This window comes from Triplophysa rosa, linkage group LG11, assembly GCF_024868665.1.
Source record: "Triplophysa rosa linkage group LG11, Trosa_1v2, whole genome shotgun sequence".
In the NCBI taxonomy this organism is placed as follows: Eukaryota; Metazoa; Chordata; class Actinopteri; order Cypriniformes; family Nemacheilidae; genus Triplophysa; species Triplophysa rosa.
In genome coordinates this window covers 6,724,893-6,745,203 of record NC_079900.1, presented here as the reverse complement: position 1 = coordinate 6,745,203, position 20,311 = coordinate 6,724,893, and the positions used below count along the sequence as shown (strand labels likewise).

Here is a 20,311-nt window from a genome sequence, read left to right as displayed (position 1 = left end):
TCATGAATGACCGTGTATAACAATGCAGGGGTATGCGCAGGTTTTACAGAGTGTAGTGTAAGGTGTGTGTGTAGGGATAGAGACTTTTCAGTGAGAACTCTGCAGATGTGAGTCATAATGAGTCATCGGTACAGCGGACCTACACACACACTGTGGTCATCTGCTCTTCACTCTCATAGCCATCAGCCATACTCTAATACACCCACACTGTTTCAGCCAGTCTGTGTTCCCACACACACAAGCATTTGCTATCTGCCTTTTACAAACGGCTGTCTTACACTGTCACACTTACACTGCTGTCTCCTTAATAGAAGTGACAGTCTGTAAATAGACACACACACAGGCTTTGAACAAAGACTTTAGCGCACAGATAACGCGATATATGCCGTCTCATGCACTCAGGTAACTGTTAAACGTTTACTCCATATTAACACAGTTGTGGTAAAACTCGACAGCAGTCACTTCTTACATAAAGTGACCTCAGTCTCTGTGTGTCCTTAGATGCTGTATCTCCACCCCACGCGTCTCACACTTTTATTTTAAATCGTATTAAAGCCACACTAAAGACACTGATAGCATTAGGATTAAAAGCCCTTATCTGCTCTACATGTCTACTGCGGCCATGATGCACAAACCGGCTCAAAAACCAAACGGATCTTGATCAGGCTGCATTTCAATTAGGTTAATTTGGTCCGTCATCTCCGGAATCAAATTGTCAGGCTGTAAATATAGCTTGTATCTTTAGCTCTGTATGCGTGCGTACGTGTGTATATGAGCGAGAGAGAGAGATGAGCCGTCGCTGTCCATGGTGCTGATGCACAGAAATGTTCCAATGCCTCATTAGTGGTGTTTGATATGTCATGTGTCACTATTACTGTTACTTGTACTTTTATACAGTAATTTAAACAAACACTTGACCATTAGTGTCATGGCACATAATATGAGCGGAATACATAATACTTAAAATTGTGCGACTTATTGAGATGTTTCACATTTAGGAAAGATAAGACCTACAATTTTTTACCTAATGGACAGATGGAAAATGAGACCCAGAGCCATATATTAAACAAAATATCTAGAGGGTTGGAAGTAGGCTCTCGAGCCACTGATCAACCACTTAGACTGCATAACAACGCCTTAAAAACCACCAACAGCACCCTAGAAAAGTGGCAGCAACATCCCGTTCGTGTTAACTTTACATTTAGTAAATATATTTTCTCTGTCTCTCTCTTTATCACTTAGCTTCTGAGCCCAATCTGAAGGTACGTTCACGGTTAAAACAGAAAGTGGCCGAGAGGAGAAGCAGTCCACTGCTCAGGCGGAAAGATGGGACCGTGATCAGCACCTTCAAAAAAAGAGCGATCGAGATCTCAGGTAAACAGTTTGTGAGAAGGAAACCCTCAGGCATATTATTCAGTGTCATTCCGGTTAGGTTAAAAAATAAAAGTAATTCAAAATATCTCCTCGGCACACGGGGTGAAAAGAAGATGGAACAAGTTTAGACCATGCAACAGCTGGTGTCGGTTTTATTTGAAAGATCCAGACTGGTTAAACATCCAAAACAGCTGATGCCAACTTCGGTTGTAGAAAAAATCGCACAATGTCAACCCTGTTACCATCATTTTATATGGTAAACAATTGATTGTTTTAAAAATAGATACTTGTAGAAATATCGGCATTATATTCTCTTCCAAATAAACATCTAACAGTTTCACAATCTTGAGCGTACGGCTTGCGAAATAAAACTCTAAAGATGTCAACCCTGTTACCTCGCTATAGGTAAATTTGATTCCATTATATGTTACACTTTTTTTCGCTTGAGGCACGGTGCAATTTATTAATACTAAAAAATGTTGCAATGATGCAGCTAAAATGTGCTTGTGTGTGTGTTTTAGTGTCCTCGATGTGCAGCAGCGCTCCTGGCTCGGGACCCAGTTCTCCAAACAGCTCTAACAGTGCCATCGCTGAGAACGGTTCGAGTGGCTCTGTCCCAAACATCCACGCTGAGGTGAGAGACGCAACCCACACACACACATACACACGTTCGCTCGTCCGCTGTTCTCACTCTCCCCTTGCTTTTCAATAGGCAGGGATGAAAAAAGACACAATAAATTGGCCTCACCTAGATAATGACACTGTTTCTATGGAAACAATCTACCCGTATGATGCCTTTCAGTGGCCTTGGCTAACATTGGCATGCTAATCCTTAAAAACAAGTGTTAAGGGTTTGGGTGGTTGTGATGGTTTGCTGTCTGATGGAATGGTTTAGGCTGTGTTGAAAAGATGCTAGAGCTCGGGGTGGACAGCAGGGAGCTGCTTGGGGGTCTCAAGGACCACCTTAACCTTGCCACAGAGTGAGAAAGTTGGATTTAAAATGGATCTTATATACCATGGTTGCAAAATGTATTCATTTTTTTATTTTGGGTTGCATCCAAATAAAAAGCAAATGCAAAAAGTAAATGAGATGCAAATACATTTTTTAGCTTTAGGATTAATTATTGGGGTGGAGGGCTGAGCAAGGGGGTTAAAGTTCACATTCATTCTTTTACAAAATGTTGCTTCCGCTGTGATTAGTCATGCTGAAATTAATAAAAAAAAGAGAGAGAAAAGAAAAAAGCGTCTGTCGAGTTCCTCAATGAAAAATCCCAGACTGCTGCCATTCTGCCATTGAATGGGTGACGGCGATGATGATGTAAGAACGACCTCATTCGTTACGTCCAACATGTACCACTCCCCAAAAATAACCATAGATCATTATTCCAAAGCCTCCGTAGCCTAGCAATACAACCACAGGAGAAGTGATGGATAAATGCGAGAACAGCGTGCTGACATCATCGCCGCTGCAGGTAATGTGCTCCAAATGTCGCTTTTTCTTATTCTTGTTTTTTCTTTTCTTAGCATAACCTTTGAATCCGAGCGAGAATGACGTGGCTCAATGAACAACTTTTACTGAGAAACTTAAATTGGGTCTTTGGGGATGTATAAATGTTGCCTTGTAAAACAGATCCATTGGTTGTTGTTCATTGGCTGTTGTAATGGCTGTGCTCCGAGTCTGGGGTCAGATGATGGCATTACCAGCACACAGACGCACCACCTCTTTTTTCTGAGCTCCCTGTTTGACTGGTTAGAAATTAGAAATGAATAAATGGAAACCCTGTTGGTTTTATCTTTGTTCTGTTAAGTGGGCCTCACCAAGCCTTGAGTGACCATAAATGTCTGTTTGAATTGGGCTGTATTGAACAGGAAATCGGATGCTGTTACTTGCCATGTTGATCCAGCGCCGCGTTGTCAAAAATTTTACATGATTGGATTATGTATGTGTTTTTATACCTTGCAAACTTTCTGTGGCGTATTGAACATTGCTTGCTTTTGCTTAAATGTCACAAAGATAATGTTATCTAGCTGACTATGAATGAGGTTTGGTTGAAATTAAGAGAACAATTTGTGAATGTCTTGGATCATATACAATCAAAAGTGTGTTTGTGAATTCACAGCTATCATGGAGTTGCATGATAAAAGCTTTATTATTTTTAGTTACTACTGAAAGTTATAAACAAGCTGTATTAATAGTTTTCCGAAGCTAAACTATATGTTTTTATATGTGTAACCAAACCCCCGCAAATGTACGTCATTTCGTGGTATGATTTGACTAAGACCGCCCCAAATGTATACGCAAGTAAGGTCATTACAATTGCTTTGGAACCTGATGTTCCAAATATGGTAAGAGGTGTTACATTTCCGTCACACGCTTGCAGTATTCCACCAATCACTACACACTGGTTAACTGGCCAATCATAGCACACCTCGCTTTTCAGAGCCATGAGCTTTGTAAAAAATCTGCGCGTTTCAGAGAGGCGGGGCAAAGAGGAGATACAAACATGCACGGTGTGTGGAAAATACAGCGTTTTTAAACCTTAAATCGTGTATACACATTGCATTACATCTACAACAAACCATAATATTCGTTTCAGCCGTGTCATATGACTCGTTTAATGATGGATGGATAGCTGTAATGTTCGGAGTCCCATATAAGGAGATAACAGTTATTATGTTAAATGTGACCCTGGACCACAAAACCAGTAGCAAGGGAATGTTTGTGGCAATAGCCAACGAAGCATTGTATGGGTCAAAATGATCGATTTTTTATTTTATGCCAAAAATTATTAGGATATTATGTGAAGATCATGTTCCATGGAGATATTTTGTAAATTTCCTACTGTAAATATATCAAAACTTAATTTTTGTGAGTAATATGCTATGCTAGGGACTTTATTTGGACAAATTAAAAGGCGATTTTCTCAGTATTTAGATTTTTTTGTACCCTCAGATTCCAGAGTTTTAAATAGTTGTATCTCGGCCAAATATTGGCCGATCCTAACAAACCATACATCAACGGAAAGCTTATTTATTGATGTATAAATCCCAATTTTGAAAAATTGACGCATAAGGTTTTGTTATCCAGGGTCACAAATTATATTTTAAAATATTTAAATATAAAATAATTTATTTATGTTCGAGAAAGTCCTCTACACCTTTGATGTCATGGGAATGAATACGTTATGTAAACCATTCGTTATATATTGTATATATATTGTAAAACGTATTGTATTAACATTTGTTTTATACAAATACGTATTTACATCAAATAAACATTTAAATATGATTATATTGTATACATATTTATTTAACTGTATTACTGTACTGAATGCTGTCACTGAAAGTGTTTTTATTTATTCAATGTGGCATCATCCAATCTCAAATACAGACAATCCATACGCACATTGTGCTTTTCCTGCCACAAAAAAGTTCAGTAATGAAGGATTTGAGACTGAATCTGTGTTTGTGAAGTCTTCCCTAGAGAACACTTCCTTTAAGTTTTGTTGTCTAAAGCATTCGTGTTTTTCCTGTGGGATTCACATCTTCTCCTCTGTGTCTTCTGGCAGCAGTTGCGTTCTCTGCATCAGTCTTTGACCGGAGATGGGACACCGAGCCCCCTGAGCCTCTACACCTCTCCATCTCTGCCCAACATCTCTCTGGGACTTCCTGCCAACGCACACATCACAGTGAGTTTCCTCTCTCTTGAGTCGTTCTTTGTTTTGTTTTAGATTTATTTTAACCAAGATTAAATTACGATGTTACGAGAAGCAGGTCAAGTTTCACAACCTGAAACATTTCAAACTGAACTCATTTCAGGCTCCTCAGAAACTCAGTGGCCAGCAGGAAGCGGAGCGGCAGACCATCCAGAGCTTGCGTCAAGGTGGGGCATTGATCGGGAAGTTCATCAGCACATCGTCCCTGCCGGCGTGCCTTCCCGCGTGTGCGCCCCACGATTCCGAAGCCCCTTCGGCCCCTAACAGCCACAGTAGCCATTCCTCGCTGCTCCAGCATGTTCTGCTTTTGGAGCAGGCTCGCCAACAGAGCGCGCTTCTCGCTGGTACACACTTGAACGTAGCTACTGCGTGTTTCCTGTACCCCTCTATGATTTAGCAATGTTCACACCTTTTGTCCTTCTTACTGTATTTTTATAGTTCCCATGTACGGACAGTCTCCGCTGGTGACCGGCGAGCGGGTTTCCAACAGCATGCGCACGGTTAATAAGCTGCCTAGGCACCGGCCACTGAGCCGCACGCAGTCGGCGCCCCTACCGCAAACTCCGCAGGCCCTGCAACACCTCGTAATGCAACAGCAACACCAGCACTTCCTAGAGAAACAGAAGCACTACCAGCTCAATAAGGTAGAGGGCGCTATAATGAGACATTTGACCATCGGCTAACTGTTCAATTCCGTTTTGACTGTTTAATAAGATTTGTTAACTTCCTTCAGATCCTCTCCAAAGGGGCGGAGCTTCCACGACAGCCTCCCACTCACCCAGAAGAGACGGAGGAGGAGCTCACGGAAACTGCAGAGATGCAGGAGGAGCGTGGGGAGGGGCTCGATCACGTTAGGGAGGGGCTACAAAAAGAAAGCTCCGGTGAGACCACGCCCCCGTCGGAAAGACTGGTCCCTTTAAAGGGAGAAAGCACAGAAAGTGACTTAGAGGAAGATGACGATGAAGACGATGCAATTGAACTAAGGGAATGCGATGAAGAGGGCACCCCCTATGGCCAGGTGAGAAGAATGTTGCTTCTCATCTGTTTTTCTATTATTATTTTGTCATCCACTGTTCTTTTTTTGTGTCCACCTTTACATTGATGACCAGTGCATCTAGCGTTCTATATTTGTCCTCAGCCGCTTTCTATTTTGCACTTCATTGTCTAGCGAGTTTCAGTCAGCAAATTAAAAGTGACTCATACCCCAAAACCTATGCACGCGAATAACCCAGCAATATTGTTTTTATTGTTTAAATCCTCGTCAAACTAAAAGCAACTTTTCAGATCCATCCGAAGTCTTGGCTGTCGCCGCTCTTCTCGGGGGCTTAAGTGTGTGGGCAGGTATACGATGAGTGTTGGGACGCATATGCGGGGGCTCGGTGACGGGAGATCGAGGGTTTCCCTCTCAACGAGAGCAATTGCAGCTTTTTCACCCCCTGAAAAAGAGGGATTAAAGAGGAAGATTGCTCTCTTCTCTGCCTCCCACGAGTGACTCACCACTGGATGCTGAAGGGGGAAGAGAGATATAAATGAATCCTGAATTGCTATGTATAGATTCGACTTGCATGGCTGGAAGTTCCTTGTGCAGCTCATTTAGGGTTTTTATATGACCATCACTGCATCAGTAGTTCTTAAAGGGATAGTTCCCTATTTCATCATTTACTCACCTCACGTTATTCCAAACCTGCAAGACACAAAAGATGATATTTTGAAGAATGTTGGTGGCCAAACAACATTGACCCCCATTGACTTCCACTGTATAGACAAAACCACTGAGACATTTCTCAAAATATCTTTTTTCTGTTCTGGGCAATTCCAGCGTTATGGACGTGACATTTTGCGTTATGGACGTGACATAAAAATGCTCAGAGAAGGAATTTGTTACGATTATATTGAACCATCTGTTTATATTTTACTGAACCCTTGTGATAGAGTCTAAACATCAAAAAATGTCAGTCTATGAAAAAAATTATATTTAAAAAAGGGAAATAAACATGCGTTATGGATGTGACAAAAATAGGACGCGGTTTTTGTGAGACGATAAACTTTGTAGGATTTCTGTAAAATAAAATGCACAATCCTGAAGCAATAATACCCAATGAATGGAGAAGGGATGCCTCTTTATAGAACATAAAATAGTTACTTTATAATAATATTCATGTGTCCATTTATGAAGAATATGTAGCGTTATGGATGTGACAATCCTGAAAATGGCACTTACCTGACTATGAAAAATCATGCACTTAAAATAAAACAAATGCTTTACAAATTTGAAGAGAGATCTCACATGGGTATTTGAACCACCAAATGTTAAAAATCTGTGCTGTTACCATAGTAAAAACCGCTGGTAAAAACTTTGCGGAATTGCCCTTCTGCAGAAGGTTTTGAATGCCATAAATGATGACTGACATTGTATTTGATGAACTAAATACCAATTTAATACTAAATTGTAGATTTAATGGTAACTTTACGCTTTATGAATATGGTACACATACAGTACCATAAGGTTTTAAAATACCATAGTATTGCCATGTGATGCTATCATTGTACCGTGGCAACCTGTCAGTAAAGGCTTTGTGTGCACCCCATTTTTCGTAGACTACGTTCTTGTCAGTTTGTTTCCAGTGGATGTAAACACGTACGTAATGATACCGCCACTGTAATGATTCATGCAGTTGCGCATTCAAAACCCTTCATTTGCAATCCAGGCAGATTCATTCGTTTCGATTTTAAAACGGCTCCCACAAGCACACATCTGTGAGAGAGGGAGGAAGGAAAACGAGTGAATGAGCGAGAGTGAATGAGAGAGAGAGAATCAACAGCCTCCTCCTCCTCGAGCTCTCTCTGCCTGCAATCATTGAGAAAAACATTTCAAAAGAGCACGGCATTAGAATTCAGACAGCATCCCACCCGCGCCGCAGCATGCACACACACACATCTACTCCCGCGTGAATGGACCGTCTCTGACTCATCTCTCCTTGGTGATTCATCCCCTCCTTCAGACCCCGCCCGCCTTCGCTTCCATGCACTTCGCACCCAATCGCAGCCCACCGGGGTGACGTGACACACTGCAGTGTGTTTATGTGTTTCTGTGTGATGAACTGACACGTAGCCGGTGAACCGGTGATATCCGAAACATTCTTCGGACCTCGCAGCTCATTCCTTATGAAAACACCCCCACTCTTGGTCTTTGCTTGTCTGCCCTGGTGTCTTGAATACAAATGGAGCTCCCATCACATGCCATAGTGAGAGAGAGACAGAAATGCGGCATGTCTCTAGTGACTTGAATGAATATGAGCGAGTTGGCAGGAATGGGGAATTGTGGGTAATTTCGAGAGTTGGCACACCTTCAAGGTCTTGTGCAAATACAGTCTAGTAAAAGAAATCTTCTGCCGCATGTGTTTCCGTTGCACCGCATCAGCGGCTGTCTCCGTGCATGCGCGCTCGCATACTCTCTGTAGCCTCTTTGGCTCGTTTGATGTAAAGCAGACTCGGAGGCTGTTTACTGCAGGGGACTCTTGAGTAGATTTTTGGCAAAGCTTCGCTGGGTTTGGGTGAGATGCTCCAGACCATGTGTGAGGATTGATGTTCAGACTGTTGTTATTATAAAACACTCGCACGTTGTTCGCTGGTCGTGGCTGACGTCTAATGCACATCGGCTGCTTGGTTTAAAGTTAGCCTGTCAAAATGTGTCCTTTTTTCATGAAATGACGCTAGTTTGCGAGTCATGTGATCCGCATTTCAGCTTTGGTTGATCTGACTGAAACCTTAAAGGGACAGTTCACCCGTAAATGAAAATTCTGCCTTCATTTGCTCACCCTCAAGTTGTTCAAAATCTGTATGAATTTCTTTGTTCTGATGAACACAGAGAAAGATATTTGGAAGAATGCTTGTAGCCAAACAGTTCTTGGCCACCATTGACTACCATAGTAGGAATTGTTTTTTAAATGTCTTTGTACTGTTGAACACAAAAGAAGATATTTTGAAGAATGCAGGATAGCAAACAGTTCTGCAACACTTTTGACTACGATTGTAATTTTTGCAACTATGGTAGTCAATGGTGGGCAAAACTGTTTGGTTACAAGCATTCGTACAAATATCTTTCTCATCAGAACAAAGAAATTTGGATCAACTCGAGGTCGAGTAAATGATGACAGAATGTTTATTTTTGGGTGAACTGTCCCTTTAAAAAGTGTGTAACTGATTTGACTCCAGAAAGGTTCATGAACTGCATGAAATATTACTCCAGATCGACTGAATCCCAATAGTTCATCTGAACTGAACTAAACTGATTTAAACTAATGACCTGAACCAGATCTAAACTGAACCCGACGTCTTTCTTCCGCAGTATTTGGACCAGCATGTGCAGCAACTGAATGTGTTCCAGGCATCTCTGTCCATCACAGGAATGCCCCACAGACCCCTAGGAAGGGCACAGTCATCCCCTGTCACTTCTAGTCTTAAAGGAGCGCCCATTACTGAGCCGCCCGTCAAACATCTCTTCACGACAGGTACACCAGCCAGCTGTCAACCAGTCCAAAAGGACTGTAGAATCTGGTATCAAATATTTGATTTACGGACTGGTGTTTTTATTTGCAGGGCTGGTATATGATACATTCATGCTCAAGCATCAGTGCATGTGTGGGAACACACATATCCACCCCGAGCACGCTGGGCGCATTCAGAGCGTTTGGTCCAGGCTACAGGAAACAGGCCTGCTGGGTCGCTGTGAGGTGAGTGCGCGCGCCACCTGCTGGTAGGGTGAAAGACAATGCAGTTTAAATTCAGAAAACAATGTTAACACCTTTTTATTACGTAACATGCATTATTATGAAAGTCAAAAATACATATTCTGTCATCATTTACTCACCCTCGGGTTGTTCCAAATCTGTATACATTTCTTTGTTCTGATGAACACAGAGAAAGATAATTGGAAGATTGCTTGTAACCAAACATTTCTGGCCACCATTGACTACCATAGTAGGAAAAATGACAGTGGTAGCCAAACTGTTTGCTTTCCTGCATTCTTCAAAATATCTTCTTTTATTTTCAACAGAACAAAGAAATTTATAAAGCATCTTTTCCTACTATGGTAGTCAGTGGTGGCCAACAACTGTTTGGTTACAAGCATTCTTCCAAATATCTTCCTCTGTGTTCAAAACAAAGTAAATTTATACAGATTTGTAACAACTTGAGGGTGAGTCAACGATGACGATGATTTTTTGATGAACTGTCCCTTTAACGTTGTTATTGTTGTTTGTGCGCAGAGGATCCGAGGAAGAAAGGCCACGCTAGATGAAATCCAAACAGTGCATTCTGAGTACCACGCGCTTCTCTACGGCACCAGCCCCCTGAACAGACAAAAGCTGGACAGCAAGAAGCTTTTAGGTGCGTTTAAAAGCTCTCCTTCAGGTGTCTTGATTTCGTTTCTCCACAGAAAACTTCCATCGCACATTTCCAGCGTTCAAGCAAACCTCCTCTGACAGACGGCTGGGCTTTTTTTTAGGTCCTAGACATTTGCCCACCCTCGCTTCTGAGTCACCAGCCGAGTGTGTGTATATATGTGTGTGCGCGTGAGGGGGTTCAGCCGCGGACAGAGTTGTCGTTCGCCATCGCTCTACCACCTCCACTTTTATTTGAGACTCACTTTGAGAATGTTTGACCTTGGACGCTCTTTGTTGAGCAGCGAGACAGATGATGGTTGCGTCACCGTCAAGACTGAATTAACATAGCCAATTATGTAATTACCTGAATAGATAAGGCGCGAACAACAGATGTGAGCTTAAACATAACGCTATGTAAATTTAACACCCACAGACTTTTAATTTCCCCTTTTTTTCTCAACCAGGTCCAATAAGTCAGAAAATGTATGCGGTGCTGCCGTGCGGAGGCATCGGGGTGAGTTTTACCCGTTCATCTGTCCATCCATCACACCTCTTACTTACAAACAAATATGAATTGGCATTCACAGTGACTTGACAGACTGTAGCTTATGTAATAAGACATACAATAACAAAATGAAAGTATATTCGGTGTGAAGTAATGTAGGCGGGACTATTTTTCTATTTGCATTTGATTGGATTGTAAAAAATGGGCTGTGATATTATTGAATTAGAAGATTATGAAGCAATAATTTTGCATTATAAAGTTTACATTAGATCAGTATATGTGTGACATCTCAGTATTATTGTACCAATAAAATATTTTTTATTGTGAACATTAAAACAAAGGACATTTATTAAGGAAGTATATGGGGTGAAATTGAATCCATTTGTGTCGTGTCATCATAGCATCAGATAGTGATGCAGTAATATAATGTTGTGAAAATGTGTCCTGTAGGTGGATAGTGACACAGTGTGGAATGAGATGCACTCGTCTGGTGCCGTGCGAATGGCTGTGGGCTGCGTCATCGAGCTGGCGTTTAAAGTCGCTGCTGGAGAGCTGAAGGTACAGATTTGTTTTTTTGGTGCTCTGGCATTTTAAATACATTCATTTACAATATTCGATCAGAATTTCTTATGCTGTCTTTGTTTGATTGACAGAACGGTTTTGCAGCGGTCCGTCCTCCTGGTCACCATGCAGAAGAATCCACCGCCATGTAAGTTCAGCTGTTTTGGAGTCTTAGAACTAACCAGCTTAGAATTGTCAGTTGAACACGTTAACTTTTATGCAAATCTTATTAGTTTCTTTTAAATAATGTTGATAAGAAAATCTCATGTAAAAAGTAACAACAATAATGCTCTATTATTGTTCTGATATTCACCATGATGGTACCCTGTTTCTGCAGGGGTTTCTGTTTCTTTAACTCCGTGGCCATCACTGCCAAACTCCTACAGCAGAAACTTGGAGTGGGCAAGATCCTTATCGTAGACTGGGTGAGTTCTGCAATTAAAAAAAAAAAAGTTCAATTCAAATGTGCTTATTTTGCTTTTTTATAATGTTGCATTGCTTCAAAGCAGAAAATAAAACAGAAATCCAGAAATTTGTTAGATTTAGAATATATTTACAATAGAATACTGTACATGGTATTATTGCAAAATTGGTATAGATTGTAATCTAATAAACGGTCTATACTTTTTACATTTCTATAAAACTTTTTTTACATTTAGTCAATTGATATGATAGATGACGTGTCAAAATCTAGACATCTTTTTAAGGGTCATTTCCATGTAAGCTGGAAAGGGCCCTTAAAAAGAAGAGACAATAACATAAGGAATGTAGAGAATTTGCAATAATACTATGAAATGTGCCTTAGCATTACATACTGAAGAAATGAAGTGGAAAAGTCTTTAAGATTGTAGTTGGATCATTCTAAAAAGCTATATTAACGCTTAACAAGATTCTGATTAATGGTGCTATAAAAGCTCATTTTGATGATTATGTAAAGGAACATATTTTCTAGATTTTATTTTGAATAATTTGACAATAACTATTTGTTTGATCTTAGCTGTTCCCAGTATGTTTCACGTATTTCAAAACTGGCTTCCATCCTGTTTCTTTTTAGGATATTCACCATGGAAACGGGACCCAGCAGGCTTTCTATAATGACCCTAATGTGCTGTACATTTCACTACATCGCTATGACGATGGCAACTTTTTCCCAGGCAGCGGCGCTCCTGAGGAGGTAACACTCTCAAAAGGATCATATCTCGACATCTTGAAAAGTGTCAAATTCTCTATTTTTTAACCGTTCCTCTCTTGTGGGGGCTTCTGTAGGTGGGTGTGGGCCCAGGAGTTGGCTTTAATGTCAACATTGCCTGGACAGGCGGAGTGGAGCCACCTATGGGTGATGTGGAGTATCTCACAGCATTCAGGTGAGTTGACATTTTCCGTGTCTTCCTTATTTTAACATTTAGCTTTAGAAACATTGGCTTTAAAAAGCATTGACATATAGACCACTGTAGAAGATGGAAAAAAATGCTTGTTTCAGTTTTTATTATTATTTTATTTCACATACAGTATATAATTAAGTCTTAAAGTTTAAATGTTTATTTGACATTTCGATTCCGTTCTAAATGTTCTGTTGACTCTGTAATGTGAAAAAACTGAAACAGGAAGTGCTTCTTGGACCAGAGGTGTTTACATTTTGCAAAATGGTCTGTACATTGCAAAATACAATTTAAACTCTTTAAAGTGGATGTAACACACGCAGTTTCTGCCAATCTCATATTAAAGGAGTCATATGACGGAATTTCATGTTATGCTTTTGATTTAGTGTGTTATATAACCGTTTGTGCATGGACAAGAAGACATCTAAAGTCTCATAACTCAAAGTTTTCCACATTGATTTACTCTAACTAAAAGAGAAGTCTGATCCAGATCTGCCTAAAACACCTCGATCAATCACGCCCCCACATCTCTCTACGTCAGTATGTGGTAAAGTTTGCATGACGCCGCCCAAATGTACACGCAAAGCTGAAGGCGTAGCTTCAGTTATTGCAGCCGTGGTGCTGCAGCCGCCATGTCACAGCAGAAATGCATAAGACAACATAAAAACATACCTCTGTAAAGCGTCCTTCTGGTCCATCCGTTGGTTTCATTATCCAAACTAGGTTTGAAGGCAAACCCGATGCTGGTTTTACTCTTTATGCACTTATGTACTTGTATTTATGCTAGTTATTATAACCGGTCCGACGCGAATCCATTCCGAGTGGGTAGTGAGGCGAACTGACAATAGTTCCAGCATTAGAGTTGCGCGCTCTGGGCTTTCACACACTGTCTGGCCTCCGTTGCGCTTGCATATGCGTTTTTTATCCTCTCATTTCATTATTTAATCTGACACTGCTGTTATTAGCCTACTGTTTTGCAACTGTCGCGAAACGTCTCCGAGTGAGAGGAGAGATGAACTGACAATAGGCCTCATCCTGGAAGTTTGCGGTTATGGTAAGGGGCGTGACATTTCCGCCGCACGCTTGAAGTATTCAGCCAATCACAACGCACTGCTGGACTGGCCAATCTGAGCACATTGCGCTTTCCAGAGCGATGAGTTTTGTAAAAATCGAGTTTTAGAAAGAGCGGGCATAGAGGAGCTACAATAATGTACGGTATGTGAAAAATAATGCGTTTTTTCAACCTTAAAACATATAAACACATTGTATTACACCAAAAACACAAGTTAATAATGTTTTTAATCATGTCATATGACTCCTTTAATCTTGAGTACCTATAGAGGAGTATTGCATACTTCGTAGCTGTATGTATTTTAAAAGACACATACAGCTGTACGATCATTTCCGAGAACAGGCGACCTCCTGAACGCGTGTGGGGGGGGGAACTAAAGCACAAGCGCACAATACATCATCGCATTACCCCTGCATAACTGTTGATTCACAATAAGTTTGCGTGGTGTACCTTATGCACGTACGCACCGATTGCCAACAAAACACAGACATATGACTCAGTTTCACTTTATTATTATGAAATTATGAAACACTTTGGCACCAGCCCTTTAACAAAAATGCCTTCATTTTTAGGCACATAAATTATAACCAAAAAATCTTTACCATTGTATCCTTGTTAAAACTGGTAGATGACACGTTTCCTGTCTTGTGTTCTTATAGGACTGTGGTGATGCCTATAGCCAACGAGTTCTCCCCCGATGTGGTGCTGGTGTCTGCAGGCTTCGATGCCGTGGAGGGCCACCAGTCGCCTCTGGGTGGATACAACGTCACCGCCAAATGTAAATAAATCTAAATCAGTCATCCCCTTCCGACTCTGTGTACGTTTCAATGGGCATCACTTCTCTGTTCTCTCGTGTCATGTTTACTAATAACATGCGAGAAATTCATGATTTTTACTCTTAACTCAAATGTATTTTTATTCTACATTTATTTAAGAGCTCTGCCTGGTACCTAAATTATAGGGTCAAAGAAACAGGCTGTCAGTGCGTTTATAGTTCATGAATTACCCAGCATGCTCCTGGCTCTTTGCGTAGGTTTCGGCCATCTAACTAAGCAGCTGATGAAGCTGGCCGGCGGCCGCGTGGTTCTGGCGCTGGAGGGAGGTCACGACCTCACTGCCATCTGTGACGCATCCGAATCCTGTGTGGCCGTGTTGCTAGGAGACGAGGTGCCCATCAAACATTCACACACATGCAAGCGGAACACGTTGGATAGATACATTTATATATATAGTACTGTATATACTAGTGAAATTATTTGAATAAATGTGCAATATTAAAGTTGTATAAAGATTTTGGCTAAAATGAACATGAATTTGTTTTTTAAGCACTTGGCACATGATTTCAGTCGATGTGTAATGTTATGCAATTGAATGCAAAATATTTCTCAAAATGTGTTAATAGTATCTTTGTATAATATTATTACATTAAATAGCGCTGGTGAAGAAGGCTGATCGAGCGGTCTGGTACCACTCAACCCCTGGATATGCGTTGGTTATCGAGTAACATCAGACCGCTGGATGGCATGATTGACCAATCAGAATCAAGAATTCCAGAGCACTGTGTAACAATGTTGTTTTGTGTTGCAGTTGGATCCTTTACCACTAACAGTACTTCAACAGAAACCGTGTCCAAAAGCTACAGCCTCTTTAGAGAGAGTCATTGAGATCCAGAGTAAGTAAATGCATTTATTTGATATGTATTGCTGTAGCAATTGCGTCCAAAGTACTTAAATATCCACTGTTGTCCATCATTACGGGTGAACACTCACCAGCTGATTAGGATTGAGATCAGTTCCTGATTTTCCATCTCTTGATCGGTAGGTAAGCATTGGACATCTCTTCAGAGGTTGGCTCCTACAGTGGGTCAGTCTTTACTGGAGGCTCAGAGGAGAGAGAAGGATGAGGCGGACACTTTGACCGCCATGGCCTCTCTCACTGTGGACAACGATCACATCACCTCCACAGAAACCAGCAGCAGGTACTGCACCCCGATTGAGACACAATGCCTGCTAAAAAACAAGACTGTTGTTTGTAACCAGTCGTTCCTTTTTCAGATCAGCAGAAGAGCCAATGGAGGAGGAGCCTGTGTTGTAGAAGCGTGAGTACATCACTGCTCCGACCTTCTTATCCACATCTGCTTGGCACCGGTCACCTTGACGTCACGCCTCATGTTCCTCCTCCCAGCTCTTTGATTGGCTCCCTCGGTCCTTCACTCATTTCCAGGTGCTTGACTGACACGTTCACAGTCCGCCCACTTTCGCTTTTCTGAGGTTAAAGCATAGCCGGTTGCCGAAAGGGGACAACAAGGCATGATGGGTAATTACAGGACCATTCCAGTGAGGGTGGGGCAGCATAATCCCTCCCACTCGGAGGTATCCACCTACTTGCGGCGTAAGCCCCTCCCACTCAGAGGTCTCCGGTCTGCAGCTATACAGTACATACTTGGAATAGTGAAGAACCTTTCGAAGAGAGGCCTTTGATGTACTGTAAAGAAGTACGTGCACAAAAGAAGAGACGGAAGGGAAGACTAAATCGACAGCATGGGGATGTTGTCACTGGAGGACCGCAAAAAGCTTTGTTTTGTGTACAAAGGATACGAAATGTACAAAGTTCCAAAAAAAAGCCACCAAGCAGCAAAAAATTTTCAGCACAAACCACACATATACACTCAACTTATAAACAAACACTGTTCCCGACAGAGGAACCCAATGTCGTGTTGATACACCACCTTTTGAAGACAAGTATACTAGTTTACACTGTACTGTGTCGATTATTTGGTATACTTGATCATCTGTATAATATCCTGTTATGAAAAGCACACAAGATATGAGAAACATATAAGCATATATATGTAGTTTTGTGTGTACTGTATACACATTTAAACGTACAAAAATGATAGAAATACTTTCTACCCCAACATTTCTTATCAGCTGTGGTTGTACATAAAAGAGCCTACAGTCTTTATCTAGAATTGAATGATGATGGTTAACCTTCTCCCCCATTTTTTCCTCAGAAAAAACCATACAGCTTTGCTATGACACACTCGCACATAAACAATGGCAGCCCATTCGTTTTACCACGAAATGTGTAAAATGCAAAGAACGGACTTTGAAAATGTCTATCTTGACTTTCACACGAGAAGGATAGACATAGTGGTAACATTTTCACGAGACTTTCTTTTCCAAGAACTCGGTGCCTTTTATACCAAGGAAAATATTGAAAACACCAATACTAAACCAATCACAAATCCTCAGACTTAACTTTCATTGATTTGTTTGTTTTTTTAAATTGCCTTAATTTTTCCAAGAAAGCGAAGTTTAGCTATGACTTTGAAGAGCACAACGATACTTTATTTTCCTCCTGCCCCGGTTGCTTTCCGTTTCTCATTGTTTCTTATCGTTTTCCTGCATGGGATGTACATGTTGTTTTCTTGGTAAAAAGTCTGATTTTTTTTTACTTTAAACGAAAGAAACGAATGATTGCTTTATTTCTCAGTCCTGTGCCGTAGACTAGCACATGACGTGATTGTTTGGAAACACTGACAGTGTCATGACCAACTTCTTAATTGTTTCTTTAACATTTATTTTTACGTCACCTTCCTTACGTTGTTTGGCTCCCCTGCTCCACAACTCATTTTCTTTCTTTCCAAGGCGAGAGAGTGTTGGAGGTGATTTTGTTTTATTGAAAACATTTCCTTTTTTTGTACAAAAATGTAAAAAACAAACAAAAAAGAGTTCTGTATCAGTGTTCATTTTGTCTTTGAGTTCTAGTATTCTCTGATCAAGAATGTACAGTGTGGTACAGATGCTACTAATATTACAGATGTTCGGTTTTGTCACTGTGCAGTGCATTTGGCATTTTCCTTTTTTAAAGATGGTTTCTTTTTTCTGGCAATAAGAGTGACTAAGCTTTTTAACACTAAAATATACAGCGAAGCTATGGGTTGCATTTTTATCATCTTTTGAAATGGCTTAAGACATGGATGTTATTTCACACTATAACCCTGACATAAGAATCGATCGTTACATTGTGTAGAAACGGGCCTTTTGGGGGCCAACACCTAAAATAATATACTGCATTTTTTAGACAGCAAAGAAAATAAGTTAAGACTTTTAAAACCTCTCAATGCGTCCATGAAAGAGGCATCGTGACTGAACTGGGTCTAAGCACTATCTTGCACTATTACCGTACTGCAGGTCCGAATCCAACCACATCTTTTAACTTCTCAGTCCCAGATTTTGAGGCATTCAACGCGATGCGAGTTATCTCAGCAAATACATCTGAATTAATTGTCAACTCTCTTGTGGACGTTTCGCTGTCAGCGTTTCTCTTTGTGTGTTTTCATTGATTGTTGATGTTGAAACGTCATAACCGACGCGCGTTTCTTGACTCCGCTCCTGTTTGATTTATTTATTTGGAGTCAGAAATGACCGCTGAAGGTGGCTTGCGTTGCTTTTGGATCAATGTGTGTCTCCTTGTAAATTTCTATATAAACAAGCTATTGTCTGTTCTCTTAGATGGCCTCATCGCCTCTGGGCAATAATTTCCTTTTTATTTTAATATTACACAAAAGTGATCAAAGAGCCGTCGCATTTTCCGCAAGAGCCATGTTGGATATGTCACCACCTGATGATTTTTATCTACATATGATCTTTTATCAGTATTTTAATGAATTTTCCTCTGACACTATCACCACCTCCATCTGTTCATTTCATCTTCAACGATCTCTTGTTAGTTGTTATCATCAGTGTACCAAACTGTTTTCTTGCCTTCCTAGTTTGGGAGCACACTCGTCCCAAGGTCCTTCGCGGACATCGAAAGGGAGTGCGCCCGTCTTTACGTGACATAAAATCAAACAGGGTTTAAAAGATTGGCATGTTGGACAGAAAGCAAACACTTTGAAATCAGGCTAACACTAGCCTCTGTACTTGATACTGTAATATACACTAAGAGACTTTTCCTCTTCTGTGTGGCTATATGGAAACAGGAGCTACTGTGATCAGGTTTTGTAACGTTTGGATGTAAATCACCAAGCATTCGTGCAGAGTTTTGTATCTTCACCGTATGTGGTGTCAAACAGTTTATTGACCGTGCAGTTGGTGGTGAAAGCTTGTCTTTATTTTCAACTATATTATCATTTTCTGGATGAATCAGCAGATGCGTTGGTCCCAAAAATGTCCATTTTTGTGACCCAAACCTTCTCCTTGAGTGTGTTGGGACATAGAGAGGGAAAGTAACCGAGCAGGCGGTATGATTCTTGGTTTTATTCGACTTGGCATCAGGGAGGCTGTTGATTTTCGATGGCTGTTACCCAACAGGGGATATTTACAGGGCCTTACGATGGACACCGGGAAACCTCTGTATGTGCAAAAGACATTCGACATTCACCATTGAAGAAAGCTTTATTGTCTCTGCCACATATTTTGCTATTCAGTAAATATGTATATTTATTGATTCATATGTTGTGTATAGTGGCTTTTGGTCGTCGAGGTTCAAAGAGTGCTTGTATATTTTTTGACTTTTTGAAAGAGAGGTCATGTCTCTTCCACTGTCCTTTCATTTCTTTGCCATTCTTACATCACTTGTGATTGGGTGTTTCAATTTGTGAGGTCTTTAAACCTGAAATGTTTAATATCTTTCTTTCTTTCTCTCTCTTTCTTGTCTCTCTTCTGGTCATATTGATATGCAGAAGTTCTGATATTATCAAAGCACATTCCCTGATTTCTTGTGTTCTTTCAATGCTTTCATGTTGCGACAATACAGAGGTGTGTATACTAACTAATACACACGTGTATATAGGGTGCATATATGTGTACACATGTGCAATACACGCTATTTGAGCAATCTATTACTGTGACTATTAATCATTAAACATTGCTGTCCCTTTGAATCCTGTTTGTTTGGTGTTTTAAAAAAATATTTGACTTCATAATGATGAACTGCTTGCTACTTACTACTGGTTGTAAAATTAAGTTACAACACAAACTGATGTAGTGATTTAGTGGACTGAAAAAATCGATAATATTGAGTAGGCCATGTATTTTACATCATTTTATTATTTTACTTTTTAGCACTTTAATTTTATGAATATCGAAACATCTTGAGTACACTGAACAGGATAAAGTTTCACCCTCACCCTAATCTGGGCCAACAATATTTAATTTAAATTAAAATAAGCATGTGTAAAAAACACAAATAATTGAATAAAGGCCAGGGTGTGTCGCGCAATGCAGTGAGATGGTCATGATCTACTAGCCATAGTAAAACCGGGGCGTGGTTTAACTTGCAGCCCCTATTATTGCGTCACTTCATTCATCCCG

General features: G+C 40.6%; 1 protein-coding gene across 5 annotated transcripts in view; it reads left to right on the top strand.

Moving 5' to 3' along the window:
- Positions 1-19,881, top strand: part of hdac5 (histone deacetylase 5) — a 63,405-nt gene extending 43,524 nt beyond the window's left edge. For 4 of the 5 annotated variants that reach the window (XM_057345564.1, XM_057345565.1, XM_057345563.1 and 1 more), the window contains 20 exons: positions 1,243-1,374; positions 1,896-2,008; positions 4,944-5,063; positions 5,194-5,434; positions 5,529-5,734; positions 5,824-6,108; positions 9,439-9,601; positions 9,690-9,823; positions 10,358-10,478; positions 10,939-10,988; positions 11,430-11,537; positions 11,633-11,688; positions 11,878-11,965; positions 12,595-12,714; positions 12,807-12,904; positions 14,651-14,769; positions 15,025-15,158; positions 15,579-15,663; positions 15,813-15,969; positions 16,046-19,881. In XM_057345564.1, the coding sequence (XP_057201547.1) occupies positions 1,243-1,374; positions 1,896-2,008; positions 4,944-5,063; positions 5,194-5,434; positions 5,529-5,734; positions 5,824-6,108; positions 9,439-9,601; positions 9,690-9,823; positions 10,358-10,478; positions 10,939-10,988; positions 11,430-11,537; positions 11,633-11,688; positions 11,878-11,965; positions 12,595-12,714; positions 12,807-12,904; positions 14,651-14,769; positions 15,025-15,158; positions 15,579-15,663; positions 15,813-15,969; positions 16,046-16,085 (2,570 nt within the window). In that variant the 3' untranslated portion in view covers positions 16,086-19,881. The remainder of the gene's footprint in view (positions 1-1,242; positions 1,375-1,895; positions 2,009-4,943; positions 5,064-5,193; positions 5,435-5,528; positions 5,735-5,823; positions 6,109-9,438; positions 9,602-9,689; positions 9,824-10,357; positions 10,479-10,938; positions 10,989-11,429; positions 11,538-11,632; positions 11,689-11,877; positions 11,966-12,594; positions 12,715-12,806; positions 12,905-14,650; positions 14,770-15,024; positions 15,159-15,578; positions 15,664-15,812; positions 15,970-16,045) is intronic. The other variant, XM_057345562.1, reaches the window with a different exon arrangement.
- The last annotated feature ends 430 nt before the right edge of the window (positions 19,882-20,311 follow it).